This window comes from Pecten maximus, chromosome 4, assembly GCF_902652985.1.
Source record: "Pecten maximus chromosome 4, xPecMax1.1, whole genome shotgun sequence".
NCBI classification, from domain to species: domain Eukaryota; kingdom Metazoa; phylum Mollusca; class Bivalvia; order Pectinida; family Pectinidae; genus Pecten; species Pecten maximus.
In genome coordinates this window covers 14137016-14150951 of record NC_047018.1, presented here as the reverse complement: position 1 = coordinate 14150951, position 13936 = coordinate 14137016, and the positions used below count along the sequence as shown (strand labels likewise).

Sequence of the window (13936 nt, the reverse complement as noted above, 5' to 3'; positions counted from 1 at the left end):
TCTCAAGCTGTAGCAATAACAATGAATGTTTACGAAATGGCAGATAGACAACTGTTCTTTTTAGCAATCCAACAAATGTTCAAAATGTGATTTCCCTATATAAAACTTCATATACCTGTATAAAAATATCCCCCTGCCCAGGGGGAAACAATATAAAACTACATATACCTGTATAAAAATATCCCCCAGCCCAGGGGGAAACAGAGACCTAAGGACCATGAACTTTACAGTATTGGTTAAACACCTAAGACCCTTCCATCTATAAAGAGTATTTGATTCTACCTTATTTGGGTCTTGGGGAAATAGATTTTTGAAATTTCAGTCAATTTGACCCATCTTTACTCTGCCCTTCAGGCCCCTAGGGTGGTGGGTAGGTGGGTGGGGGTGGGGACCGTATAATTCGCAATTTTGTTTGATTTTTGGCCATGGAAAATTTCATTCATATTGGTTCAGGAGTTTTTGATAAGAAGATGAAAATGTAGATTGTTTACAGACACACGATGGGCAAAAGGCAATTAGAATAGGTAATTTGAGAATTTGTCTCAGGATTTTAGGTACATGCAATTTACATACTACTTAATGCAGCATAGGTGAAATTGAAAGTAAAGAGGTGCTCAGATAGATAAATTGTACCTTCCCAACAACTCATCAAAAATATTATGATTACCATGTGTCCCAGTTGTGCACTCTTTATGGTGTGGCACAGAATTCAGCAATAATGGACAGAGTAATTCTCGCACACAAGTGTATCAAATCTCATAGGCTCCTACTAAACTCAAGGAAAGTGTGATTTTTGCCCATGTTCATCAGCAATTTATCAGTTTGAGTCATGCACTCACAAAGAGTAATCCCAACATGCCACATTTTTCACATACAGTAATTCCTATATACCCCTTTACACACACAGAGTATATACCCCTTTACACACACAGAGTATATACCCCCTTACACACAGAGTATATACCCCTTTACACACACAGAGTATTACTCCCTTACACACACAGAGTATATACCCCTTTACACACACAGAGAGTATACCGCATACCCCCTTACACACACAGAGTATATACCCCTTATTCACACAGAGTATATACCACCTTACACACACAGAGTATATACCCCCTTACACACAGAGAGTATATACCACCTTACACACACAGAGTATATACCCCCTTACACACACAGAGTATATACCCCCTTACACACACAGAGTATATACCCCCTTACACACACAGAGTATATACCCCCTTACACACACAGAGTATATACCCCCTTACACACAGAGTATATACCCCCTTACACACACAGAGTATATACCCCCTTACACACAGAGTATATACCCCCTTACACACACAGAGTATATGCCCCCTTACACACACAGAGTATATACCCCCTTACACACACAGAGTATATACCCCCTTACACACACAGAGAGTATATACCCCCTTACACACACAGAGTATATACCCCCTTACACATACAGAGTATATACCCCCTTACACACACAGAGTATATACCCCCTTACACACAGAGTATATACCCCCTTACACACAGAGTATATACCCCCTTATACACACAGAGTATATACCCCCTTACACACACAGAGTATAAACCCCCCTTACACACACATAGTATATACCCCCTTACACACACAGAGTATATACCCCCTTACACACACAGAGTATATACCCCCTTACACACACAGAGTATATACCCCTCACACACACAGAGTATATACCCCCTTATACACAGTGTACAAATCCTTTCTCACTGTAGTGTATTTCTTAGATTAACTAGACAAGTCAACCATCAGATCAAATGCTTGTCTCACCTGTTAACTAATAGCTGCATGCATCCTCAAGACTAAATAACATGCTTCAGGCAGCTGAACCCTCGTAAAGCAATACATGCAATATGGATATAAACATTTCACAACCAGGCATTTTAACAAATTCACTGTCCATCATGAAACTACAGTAGGGCTAGAAAGGTATTTACCCTGTGGTTTGGCAGTAAGGGTTGTTGGGAATTGTTTGTACACCTGGACGACCCTGTAGAACCATTGGGACTAGAATCCTTTATAGAACAAAACAAAAGATATATAATCATACAGTTACTGTATGTCTACAATGTACTTACAACAAATACAGGCTCAGTCATATAAATAACTGAAACATAGGCTCAATACTCACTCACACTAGCAAAGAAAAAGTCTCAGAAAATGGACTACTGTGAAATCACACAAAGCCTGTCAGAAAACAGTCAGGTTAGATTATATATGGACAGAAAAAATATATAACATGTATGATAATTTTCAAATTGCTCAAGAAAGTATAAAAAGTTTTCTCATAAAGCAGTTCTCAAGCATGTAATAAGATTTTGCTGAATCTGGTGGCTGATTGAGGGTAGGGCAATTTTAGAACCGTTTCCCACAATCCTGGTACTGAGTTAATAGCAGTTATCACAGATCAGAAAATTATATCATTTATTACACACAGACAAACAAATCAAATAAAGCTAAAACTAAACAGTGAAGCATGTACTAGATTTATAGCTCTTTACCCTATAATGACACATTAGGATGAAGAAATATATATACTGTAAAAGTGGATATTTTCGCTTAGCCAGCTTCCAAAGTGTTCACGGTGTGGATATTTTCGCGCCGTCAAGATATTTTTGTGCTAACTTGTATCTTTTATATTTAGTATTTTTATGTGTTAATATATTCGCGTGTGGAAATTTTCGCGGAGATTTACTGATAGCGAAATAAGCGAAATTTTCCACACCGCGAATATTTCCACTTTTACAGCTAGTATACAAACATGTATATGTATTTATCACATAACTGGCCTGTTCTGCCATATTATAAACATCGTTAGACACATGTGTAATAACACTATTGTAATGTCATAATAAATGTGTGATGTCACATGATTGTCTGGGAAGACGGAGCATCCCATCAAAGCTGGATTTCATCTAATAAGGAAACGAAAATTAAACATTTTGCTGATATTCCCATAAATAGTAGTTATGTGATAAATAGAATCTTACACTCGTGGCTATGTCATATGAAATTTATTAAACTCATTCGATAAATAAGTGAGTAGCATATTAAACTATTAAACTGCTTTAATAAATAACTCCATATGACAAAGCCACTCACGTAAGTTCCTCTCTCTATATATTACACTCTCTATATATTACTATAAGACTCTTTCATTATGTGTGTATGTAGGATAGGGAAATTCCACCCTCGGGATCACAAAATGTGGTAAAACCCTCGGCTTATATATGTGTATATGTAGGATAGGGAAATTCCACCCAAGGGGTCACAAAATGTGGTGAAACCCGAGGCTTGCCGAGGGTTTTACCACATTTTGTGATCCCGAGGGTGGAATTTCCCTATCCTACATACACACATAATGAAAGAGTCTTTTTCTCTCATATCATTACCGAATTTCTGGCGAAAGTGTCCCTCAGCCATCCATTTTCTTCAATTTTTTAATTTCTTTATTTGACTTTTTTACTAAAAATACTTGTGATACTCTGAAAGATCATACCCTATTTTACGTGGCTGTGATCAAATTGTCAACATCCGAGAAAAAGAAGTTCTATCAACAATACTGAAAGCCAATGCTGAAATGAGTTTTTCCAACTTTACATATAATTTGATTTGCACCTTGACATATTTAATCATTTCACAGAACACAATGTACTTTTAAATGTCAAGTCAATTTTTTTTTTTTTATAAAATACTACGTCACTGCATGACGTCACGACTGTCATTGGAATTCCATTCATAGTTCATGACGCGGCGATGTTTCGTGGCTGGTAATTTTAAATTCACTGTGATTTTGGCAACTTCGTCTGTGAACCAGCGAACAGTGACTCTATACGAGTATTCAATCTTTTCTGTGACATAGGATTATATGTGTTTAACCGGTTGTCTTGATGGAATGACGAAGGTAGGTCAGTCGATAACGATGATCATATTGAAAGGCTAGGATGACAGTTAGTTTTCATGGTTACTCTACACAAATATAGACTCTGAGTTACAATTAAAATACACATTTTTATATGAACATTGAGGGGTGTCATTTTTACCGAATGTTCGTTCATTTAAGAGCCAACTTCCAAATACACAGGTTACTGAGTAGGCCTAACAGTTACTGACAGTACAGTAAACAAATTCCAGGCCCCCTGCTGAAGCAAACGGAACCATTTCATAGGTTGTGATGTTTGACATTTTCTTTTTTATATTTTTTTATGTATGGCTTTTATTTTACTTCCTGTCATTGCCAGGTGATTGTGTGTGTTTACATGTTTTTAATGACAAATGCCAAATCTGTCGGGTAGGCAAGTCTGTACTGTACTGTAACTGTTACAACAGGCCTGTAGGCCTAGTCTAGTAGTCTACTGTACAGTAACAGAGTTATATGTTCGCTCAGATGAAATGTCTAATCGTTTAACCGTGTAGCCCTATTGCTTTACTGCTGATATGATATATATTTATCTAAGAATGTATGTATTTTTATAGTTAAGTCCAATGTTTCAAAACCAACACCGACGATAAGGACTGTCGGATGTAAACACAAGCAGACGACGTTGTGAGAGTTGTCCCCCTTGATAGCAGATTACTCCGCGCGCGTGAAATGCTATGTAAGATAGATTTATCTTACATAGCTATCTTACATGGGCAAACTCTATCCAACATGGCGAGATATGAGAGAAAATGTATTATGTGTCAAGTATAGCTCATTATGGTGAGATATTAATACATCACAGAAAAAAGAGAAATACCTAGCTGCGGAGTAATAATGAAGGTTATTACCTTAGTTTTACTACAAATCAGAAAATGTGGTGTTATGGGTTAAAACAAGCTAAGTATCATCACACAGTTACACAAAACTTACTGTCACCACACTGGGTTGTACACTGATCCTAGACTTGTACTGGAACACAATCATACCCAGCAGTCTAAATAGCAATATTATGTACTGCACTCATAACATGCTGTCAACATTGTGTCCATTGGTCCCAACTCGCTGTCAACATTGTGGTCATCAGTCCTATCACTGTCAACATTATGTCTATAAGTCCTAACTCATTGTCAGCATGGTGTTCTTCAGTCCTAACCCAAGTGTCAACATTGTGTTTATCAGTCCTACCTCAGTATCAACATTGTATCAATCAGTCCTAACTCAGTCAACATTGTGTTTATCAGTCCTAACTCAGAGTCAACATTGTGTCAATCAGTCCTACCTCAGTATCAACATTGTATCAATCAGTCCTAACTCAGAGTCAACATTGTATCAATCAGTCCTAACTCAGTATCAACATTGTATCCATCAGTCCTAACTCAGAGTCAACATTGTGACCATTAGTCCTAACTCATCGTCAATACTTTGTCCATGACTCCTAACTCATCGTCAACACTTTGTCCATGACTCCTAGCTAACTCATTGCCAACATTGTGTCCCTCAATCCGAACTCACCGTCAACACTTTGTCCCCGACTCCTAACTCATCGTCAACAATTTGTCCACGACTCATAACTCATCGTCAACACTTTGTCCACGACTCCTAACTCACCGTCAACACTTTGTCCACGACTCCTAACTCATCGTCAACACTTTGTCCATGACTCCTAGCTAACTCATTGCCAACATTGTGTCCCTCAATCCGAACTCACCGTCAACACTTTGTCCACGACTCACAACTCATTGTCAACACTTTGTCCACGACTCATAACTCATTGTCAACACTTTGTCCACGACTCATTGTCAACACTTTGTCCACAACTCACAACTCATCATCAACACTTTGTCCACGACACTAACTCATTGTCAACACTTTGTCCACGACACTAACTCATCATCAACACTTTGTCCACGACACTAACTCATTGTCAACACATTGTCCACGACACTAACTCATTGTCAACACTTTGTCCACGACACTAACTCATCATCAACACTTTGTCCACGACTCGTAACTCATCATCAACACTTTGTCCACGACTCCTAGCTAACTCATTGTCAACATTGTGTCCCTAAATCCTAACTCATCGTCAACACTTTGTCCACGACTCATAACTCATCGTCAATGCTTTGTCCACGACTCATAACTCATTGTCAACACTTTGTCCACGACTCATAGCTCATCGTCAATGCTTTGTCCACGACTCATAACTCATTGTCAACACTTTGTCCACGACTCATAACTCATCGTCAATGCTTTGTCCACGACTCATAACTCATTGTCAACACTTTGTCCACGACTCGTAACTCATCATCAACACTTTGTCCACGACTCCTAGCTAACTCATTGTCAACATTGTGTCCCTAAATCCTAACTCATCGTCAACACTTTGTCCACGACTCATAACTCATCGTCAATGCTTTGTCCACGACTCATAACTCATTGTCAACACTTTGTCCACGACTCATAACTCATCGTCAATGCTTTGTCCACGACTCATAACTCATTGTCAACACTTTGTCCACGACTCATAACTCATCGTCAATGCTTTGTCCACGACTCATAACTCATTGTCAACACTTTGTCCACGACACTAACTCATCATCAACACTTTGTCCACGACACTAACTCATTGTCAACACTTTGTCCACGACTCAAACTCATCATCAACACTTTGTCCACGACTCAAACTCACTGTCAACACTTTGTCCACGACTCCTAACTCATTGTCAACACTTTGTCCACGACACTAACTCATTGTCAACACTTTGTACACGACACTAACTCATTGTCAACACTTTGTCCACGACTCCTAAGTTCTAACTCATCACCCAACAATGTGTCGGTTACTCAAAACTCTGTAATCATTGTGTTTGGCTCTATGCTCATCGATACCCAATCTTTCAAATATTTTTTGGAGCAATGAATCTAAACTGATGTTTAAAATTTGATGTGCATTTATCTAAATCTGATTTAACATATCAAGTATTATTATTAAAACTGTTCTTTTTTAACTTATAACATACAGTGCTTTGAACGTCTGGACAGTATTGATAAGGCTTACATTCACCTATTACATGGGGATGAACATTTTAACACATTCTGAAGTTACTGTTTACCTTTTCAAGTTCTGGAACATCGATGACATATGGAGTTCTTATTTTCATCATTTCACTCTTTGCTATTCTGTAAATAAAATAAAACATTGAAAACACAAATAATTTATCAAGCTCTGAACTATTCAGCCCATCATTTTCACTTAAACAAATCCCAGTGATCTAAGCTATAAAGCATTTATGTAAAATAGCCAACAATGCTAATAATCTTACCAATTGTAGTCAATATAATCATAAAGTCACTCCAGCAATGATGAGGGTAGTTGAATTAGAACTCTAACTTACCTGCAGGCAAAAATCACTCCAGCAATGACAAGGATGGTAACAAAGAGAGCCGCGGCCACAATGCCTGCGATTTGGCCTGTTGTAAGGGCTGAAAACAATAGTGAGTGAGTGAGTGGAGATACATGTAATTACTACAAAACTTATTTATTAACAAAAATGCTTTAAAGGGATATTTTACAGAAGTTAGGCTTTCATACAATACTTTTTCTAAAAACTATATAAAAGCATCAACTTGATGCTGCTGGAAACTGTACACATCAATTTACGTACTGTATAAACAAAGCATCGACTTGATGCTGCTGGAAACTGTACACATCAATTTACGTACTGTATAAACAAACTTGATTATGATACTTTATTTGTGGAAACTCTAAAAAGACCTAGTGAGATTGAACAATCACATGACCCTGACTGCATCAAAACAGGTCTGTAATGGTCAAATAGTGTGAAATATATGTATGAGTTTTAAAATTAACAAGGAAGAATCCTAAAGACCAATTGACAGCTAAACTCACTGGTATTAATGAAAAGCATACACATATTTGTGTATTTACCAAACACTTTGCACAAAATCTATGATCCAGTGACCATTCAGTTTGGAATTCTCCCATGTGCTTTATTTAGGTGGTCTAATTTTCAATATCTTGTGCCATTCTGAACACTCCTTCATCATGGCTGCAGGTACTTCCACCATCTTTGGTTGTCAAAACTGACATTAGGAAAGATATTTTGATGCAGACCATAGTTTTAAACATCATTGAAGGGTTCTTACAATGTACAGAAGAGTCAAAAATTTTCCAACTGCCAAATATCCCCTTAAAGCTGATGTCAATATTTAGTGGAAAATATGGTCACGATGGGCTCTACTGAGGAAAGAGCTTCAAATATGTCAGGAATCAGTAGAACATATGGTCATGATGGGCTCTATCAAGAAAGAACTTTTGGTTATGGTGTCCAATCCTATCATTTTACAAATTAACCCAAAATGAAAGTCGTAGCTAAGTTGCCAGCTTTGGAGCTCACAAATCCTGCAGAAAATGTACTGCTACCTGGTAACTATTGTTCAACTGTGATTCCCTACAGCAGCAGCCATACCTATCAGCTCAAGACATCTTACTTTTAATATTATGTAGCATGATAGTGGAACCAATTGAAGCAAGTAAATTATACTACAAAAGTACCTACAATCTATATATCAAATATCAAACTGCAACTTAATTCTTAACAAGAGCTCCACATGCGGGAGCATGATAGGTCCAGCACTGGAAAAGCTACCAAAGGAAAATGTTGTGTTGGTGACGGACATATAAATATCCTCTGTTGTAGTGAATTTTTTTTTAGAGGAACTGAAGAAGAAATAACTAGAATTGTCGACAGGATGGCTGACTAATATCCTTGCAATCTGCATGAGTCAATGGACAACTGGAACTGTTATTTAGAGGCTAACTAAGATAACCAGTGCATTGCCCCTATTTCTGAAATTCAGAATGGCAGGAATGTGTTGTTCATAATAAAGAGAATTTAGTAATAAGCTTTGTTGAAATCAGTCCACAGGTTTAGGAGGAGTTGTCTGGACAAGAAAACCTATGAGTAGTGACCAGTTACCATGGCAACAAACAATTTGGATTTACACAGCTGCATTCACATCTACACAATTGTCATGTTCCCTAACATTCGCATGAAGTTTTGTGAAAATCAGTTCACAAGTTTAGGAGAAGTTTTCAGGACAAGAAAAACATATGAATAGTAACCAGTAACCATGGCAACCAGAATTTTGGAATTTAAACAGTAACATGCACATCTACACATGGTCCTCTCTATTTGTTTGAAGTGCCATTGGTATCGTCCCACCAGTTTAGGAGTTGTCTGGACAAGATGTGTCTTCAGATAGACGGACGGAAGGATAGACATCTCAATTCCAGTATACCCCCCTCCCCCCAAACCTTGTTGCGCAGGTATAAAAAAAAATTTTGAGTGTTTTCTACACAATGATAATATTTGGTAATATGAATGAAGGCAAAGCCTTGGAAGAGCACAGCTAATCTAATTGTCACTTGTATACGTGTATATATATATGTTTATGTAATATATATGTAATTTTTTCATTATATTAGCAGATTTATGAAAATCACAAGGCCATGATAAGTCATCAAAAGGCCTTATATATATAACAAGAATTATACAGAAATATATATATCTCATCTTTCCCGCTTTATCAATAACATCTTTCAATTTATGGAGTAGTGTTCAAGTAATTAAATAATATCAGTAACCAGTGTTCAGCGAGACATTGAGATAGGGTGAAAACTGAACTTTAATGAAAATTCTCAAAATTCAGTTTTGAGGCCAAAATATGTGAATCTGTTAAGACATTTAAGTTTCAATTAGATTAATATTGCTTTTATAACACAGTTTAAAGTGAATCTGAACATAGCTTCACAAAATTCCCTGTTAGTATTTTTATTTTACCCAAAAATAGGTGAACCTGGAAAAAAAATCCTCTAAATGATGGATAGGTGCATGTGTACAACAGTATATATGATTGTATCAGTACCCTCACCAGTTTCAATTCAATCTGACAGCATGCAACTCAATAACACTGTCAAATGTGGACTTTAAACAAATATTGACGCCACTGCTATTAAATATTTGTAGTGATGGTTGTAAACTCGCTTTTATTTAATAAATTAATTGAACAAATTAAATAAGGCCAAAAAGTGTAATTTCTGTATATGAATTAAATAATTATTTCTATAACCCATCCCTATAGGGTAACAGAACAGGACACCCTGTGGTAAAAAAAAAAAAAAAAAAAATCTGATATTTTGAAAAGTACCTTAATCAAGTTTCTTTCATCCATGAAGGATATGTTTGATTTCTTCATATCTGGAAGTTTAGAAGTTTCGTCAATTTTACGCTTTTTGGTCCCACTACTCGGGCCACTATATCACCGTAATTTGTGTAACTGTTCCATGTTCTATGTCTATATGTGATCGTATGTAATTTACCTGTGTCTTGATAAAGGGGCAGATTGCCTCGAAAATTCGACAATTTACTTGTCTGTACTGTCGTTATTACTACTTGACATATATATATATACATATATATATTTAATCGATTCACAAAGTTTCTACAAGTTTTATTCTATATATATGTATATACACATGTACATAAATATATAAACATATACTATTGCACAGATATCCCATTCTGATACTTCTATTAAAGTTTGTGTTATTTCCAATAGCAATATTCAATATAATTTCTGTTTTTGTATTGAGTTAACTAATAACACGGGTCCCCTCGTCTTAAAAAAACCAAACTACAGACCCAAGGTGCATTAAATTATATCAATTTTAAAGGACTTGAATTGAAGATCCTTCTACTATGTGTAATATTTGATTCTACCATATATTTGGAATGGAATATAGAACATTTTGAACTGTTATTCAGTCACTTCAACTCATTTTTGGGCAAAACCGCTTTGGACCGAGGACATGTACTTATAACATATGATTTGAAGATCTGTTTATAGAGAACTTTTAAAAGAAATTCACTTAACAGTTAACATTGTGCGCTTTTTAAAAATAAAATATGAATCAACTTTGGGATTACATCAGTATATAATTATAATGTTTTGTCAATTTTGTAATATCTGGTTGAAAGTTTAAATTTAGTTATTTATATCAAAGTTTTTCGAGTTGTCAAACTTTCAATTATCTTATATATATTTTATTACTATAAAAACAAAGATTTTGACTTGGACCAGTGAGATACTTTAATTTATAATCAGTGTTTTTGAGTTATCATAGTTCGAGTTAATTAATTTTGATTGTATAAGCACATGTATTCTCTTGTCTCCACTAAAACAGAATTTGTAGCAAATTTAAGTTAAACCTACTAAGAGTCAACACCATAGACAATTACTCTCCTTTTGTAATTATGATAAATTACAAAATAATTATAGAAATTCTATAATTTTCCAGGCTTTGGAAATTAACAGCAGTTGTTTATAAGGTTTAAATCTTATTAACTGTACATTTACATGTGTTCATAAACATTGTAATACATTTGGTTTTAATTTGGTTTACTTCATTTAAAGGGTGATTCCATCATTAGTTTAAATTCAAAGGTTAGGTCATCAAAATTAAACTTATTGGAAAATATGATTTTTTCCCAAATAGTAAATCTTCGAATCTTTAATTTACATAAATCAAACAGTTTGACTCGCAAGTTCTCCAAATTCTAAGTCCTAAAAATTCTTTATTCCTACCAAAATATCACTTTTTACTTGAAAGCCAGTCAGTATTTTTGTAGGATTCATCATTTTTCTGTACATTTTGGCATTGATTTATTTTCCTGTTCAAAAGTGGATTTCATCAGTAAAAAATGTACATGGTTCTGATATCTGAAAGAAGGAATGTCCCTCTAAATTGAGTCTCATTATATAATTAACTGCCAGGGTCATTTAAGAACATGCCAGGCATTGGAGAAGTGTTGGAACTTCAAACACCTAACACACACAATAAAACAGTCCTTGTATGTTTTGACATTGAGTACAAAAGATTGTTTTAAATTTCCTTTTTATTAATTTCAGGCAATATTTTGTGAAATAAATAGTTACTATACTTAGCAATAGAAATCTGATCTATAATACTCTCAACAGTATATATATGACAATTATTTTATAAACATTGCAAAGAATTATTTTTCAGATAAATTTCATTTAAAATTCAATCATTATTCTTGGTACAACCTACATATGTGCCATGTTGATCTATGTTTATTTCTGCTGACTAATGTAGACTAACTACACATGCACTAAGCCTGCATTTCATAAATGATAAAAATCTAGGTTTATCACATGGGCTTTATATACCTATATCGATACTAGAATCTAGTCTCGGACATTTTAAATGGTTACTAGCCCCATGTGCTGTAGATAATATAACCTTCTTCTAATTATAATAAACAATGCGAGTCAGACACATTGTATCATCTGTAACTAACAATAAAAAAGCTGGGACGTAACCAATAGGCACTTGTTTCCTATGCATATGCCTAGCCTAGTAGATCTAGTACTAGTTGTCTTTCGGCATGTTATTGTTTACAATGTAAATCAAGTGCCTGTCGTAAGCCTAACGTTAACGCCGAGAAAATAAATCGACAAGGCGGTCTAAATATTTACGATAGAATCGATCATAACACAGTGTTATCGGCAAATGCCTACCTTTGATCAGATCAGACTGGAACCACATACAAAAATAAATTACAAGGACCCTATACTGAGTTTAATTCCAACGTACTCGCATGTCTTGTTGTGTACAATGTATCTAGGTCAGACGTGAATGGAGACGATGACATTCGGTAATTCCCGATCGGTTACGGACGACATGATAAAAATAAAAGCGAAAACATACCGCTGTTTTGTTACTTATTTTTCATCTGAGAACAAAAGTCATATATAACTAATGTTTAAACACTATAGTGAGACTTTGGTGTTGATATTGTTCAAGATTTTTGCCCATGGGAATACTACATCCGGTTTTGAGCCATTCCGGTACCGGTTTTTTGGACCATACGATTTTCTTTGTTCGTATGTATGGGAAGGGAGGCAACTCTTGTTGGAGGTACCGTTTTCCAGTATTTAGAGAGCTGCGCTCTTATAAAAAGGGGCATAACTCTGCTACAAATTATTGCAAAATTCCATAACACAAACTCGCTTGACCTATTCATCTTCGCTAGCCAAGGCTTCTGATTACGTTACACTCCACGAACCCTTGGCGGATATAGTCGTCAGTTCTGGCCCTCTAGCGGAGATTCGAAATTACCACCCTTTATTCATGAAATTTTCGACCAATCAAAATGAGCGTTACTAATGTTCTTCCATCGGTGATTTTTACAGACACACATGCAGGCTTGTGTCAATTTCGATGAGATGTTTGATCAATGACTTATATAAATTGATCAAACACTGTGAATGTTTCCCCAATGATTGTACGTCTCTGTATTTAGGTAAATTGCCATGACATAGTCGACAATGTAGTTATGTACTGGGTGCCGCAGTTTTTGTTTAATGCGAAACCATGCCTGAATGTAAAACTGGATTTGATTGGTTGCCCTGGGATTCCAGGGCGCGACGGTTTGAACACGACTATATCCGCCAAGGGTTCGTGGAGTGTAACGTAATCAGAAGCCTTGGCTAGCGAAGATGGACCTATTGTGCCATAGAATATTTGTAACAAGTTTGATAAAAATCCCTTGATAAATAAAGGCTGGAGAGTGATAACAATGAAAAGTTAACGGACTGACATATGGACAGCACAGGGTATACCATAATATAACCTGTCCTTGATGGAAGCATAAAAAAGAATATTTATTCAAAATGGTTTACTTTGAGCAAATTTTTATTTATATGCAAAAGCCATGCTAAAAATTGCAAGGGCATTTACAGTAGCAAAGGCTGGGAATATTTTCTAAGCTTCAAGTCCTTCTCCATGATTCAAATCCCTGACAACCTTCAACCAAATGCAACTGTAGGTGAATTTTTAACAA

At 35.9% G+C, this 13936-nt stretch overlaps 1 protein-coding gene across 2 annotated transcripts in view; it reads right to left on the bottom strand.

Annotated features, from left to right (window-relative positions):
- LOC117325313 overlaps positions 1–13936 on the bottom strand; it is an 84551-nt gene that overhangs the window by 3909 nt on the left and 66706 nt on the right. For both annotated transcript variants that reach the window (XM_033881435.1, XM_033881436.1), the window contains 3 exons: positions 7382–7469; positions 7100–7166; positions 1999–2076 (listed from right to left, as the gene is read on the bottom strand). In XM_033881435.1, coding sequence (XP_033737326.1) covers positions 1999–2076; positions 7100–7166; positions 7382–7469 — 233 coding nt within the window. The remainder of the gene's footprint in view (positions 1–1998; positions 2077–7099; positions 7167–7381; positions 7470–13936) is intronic.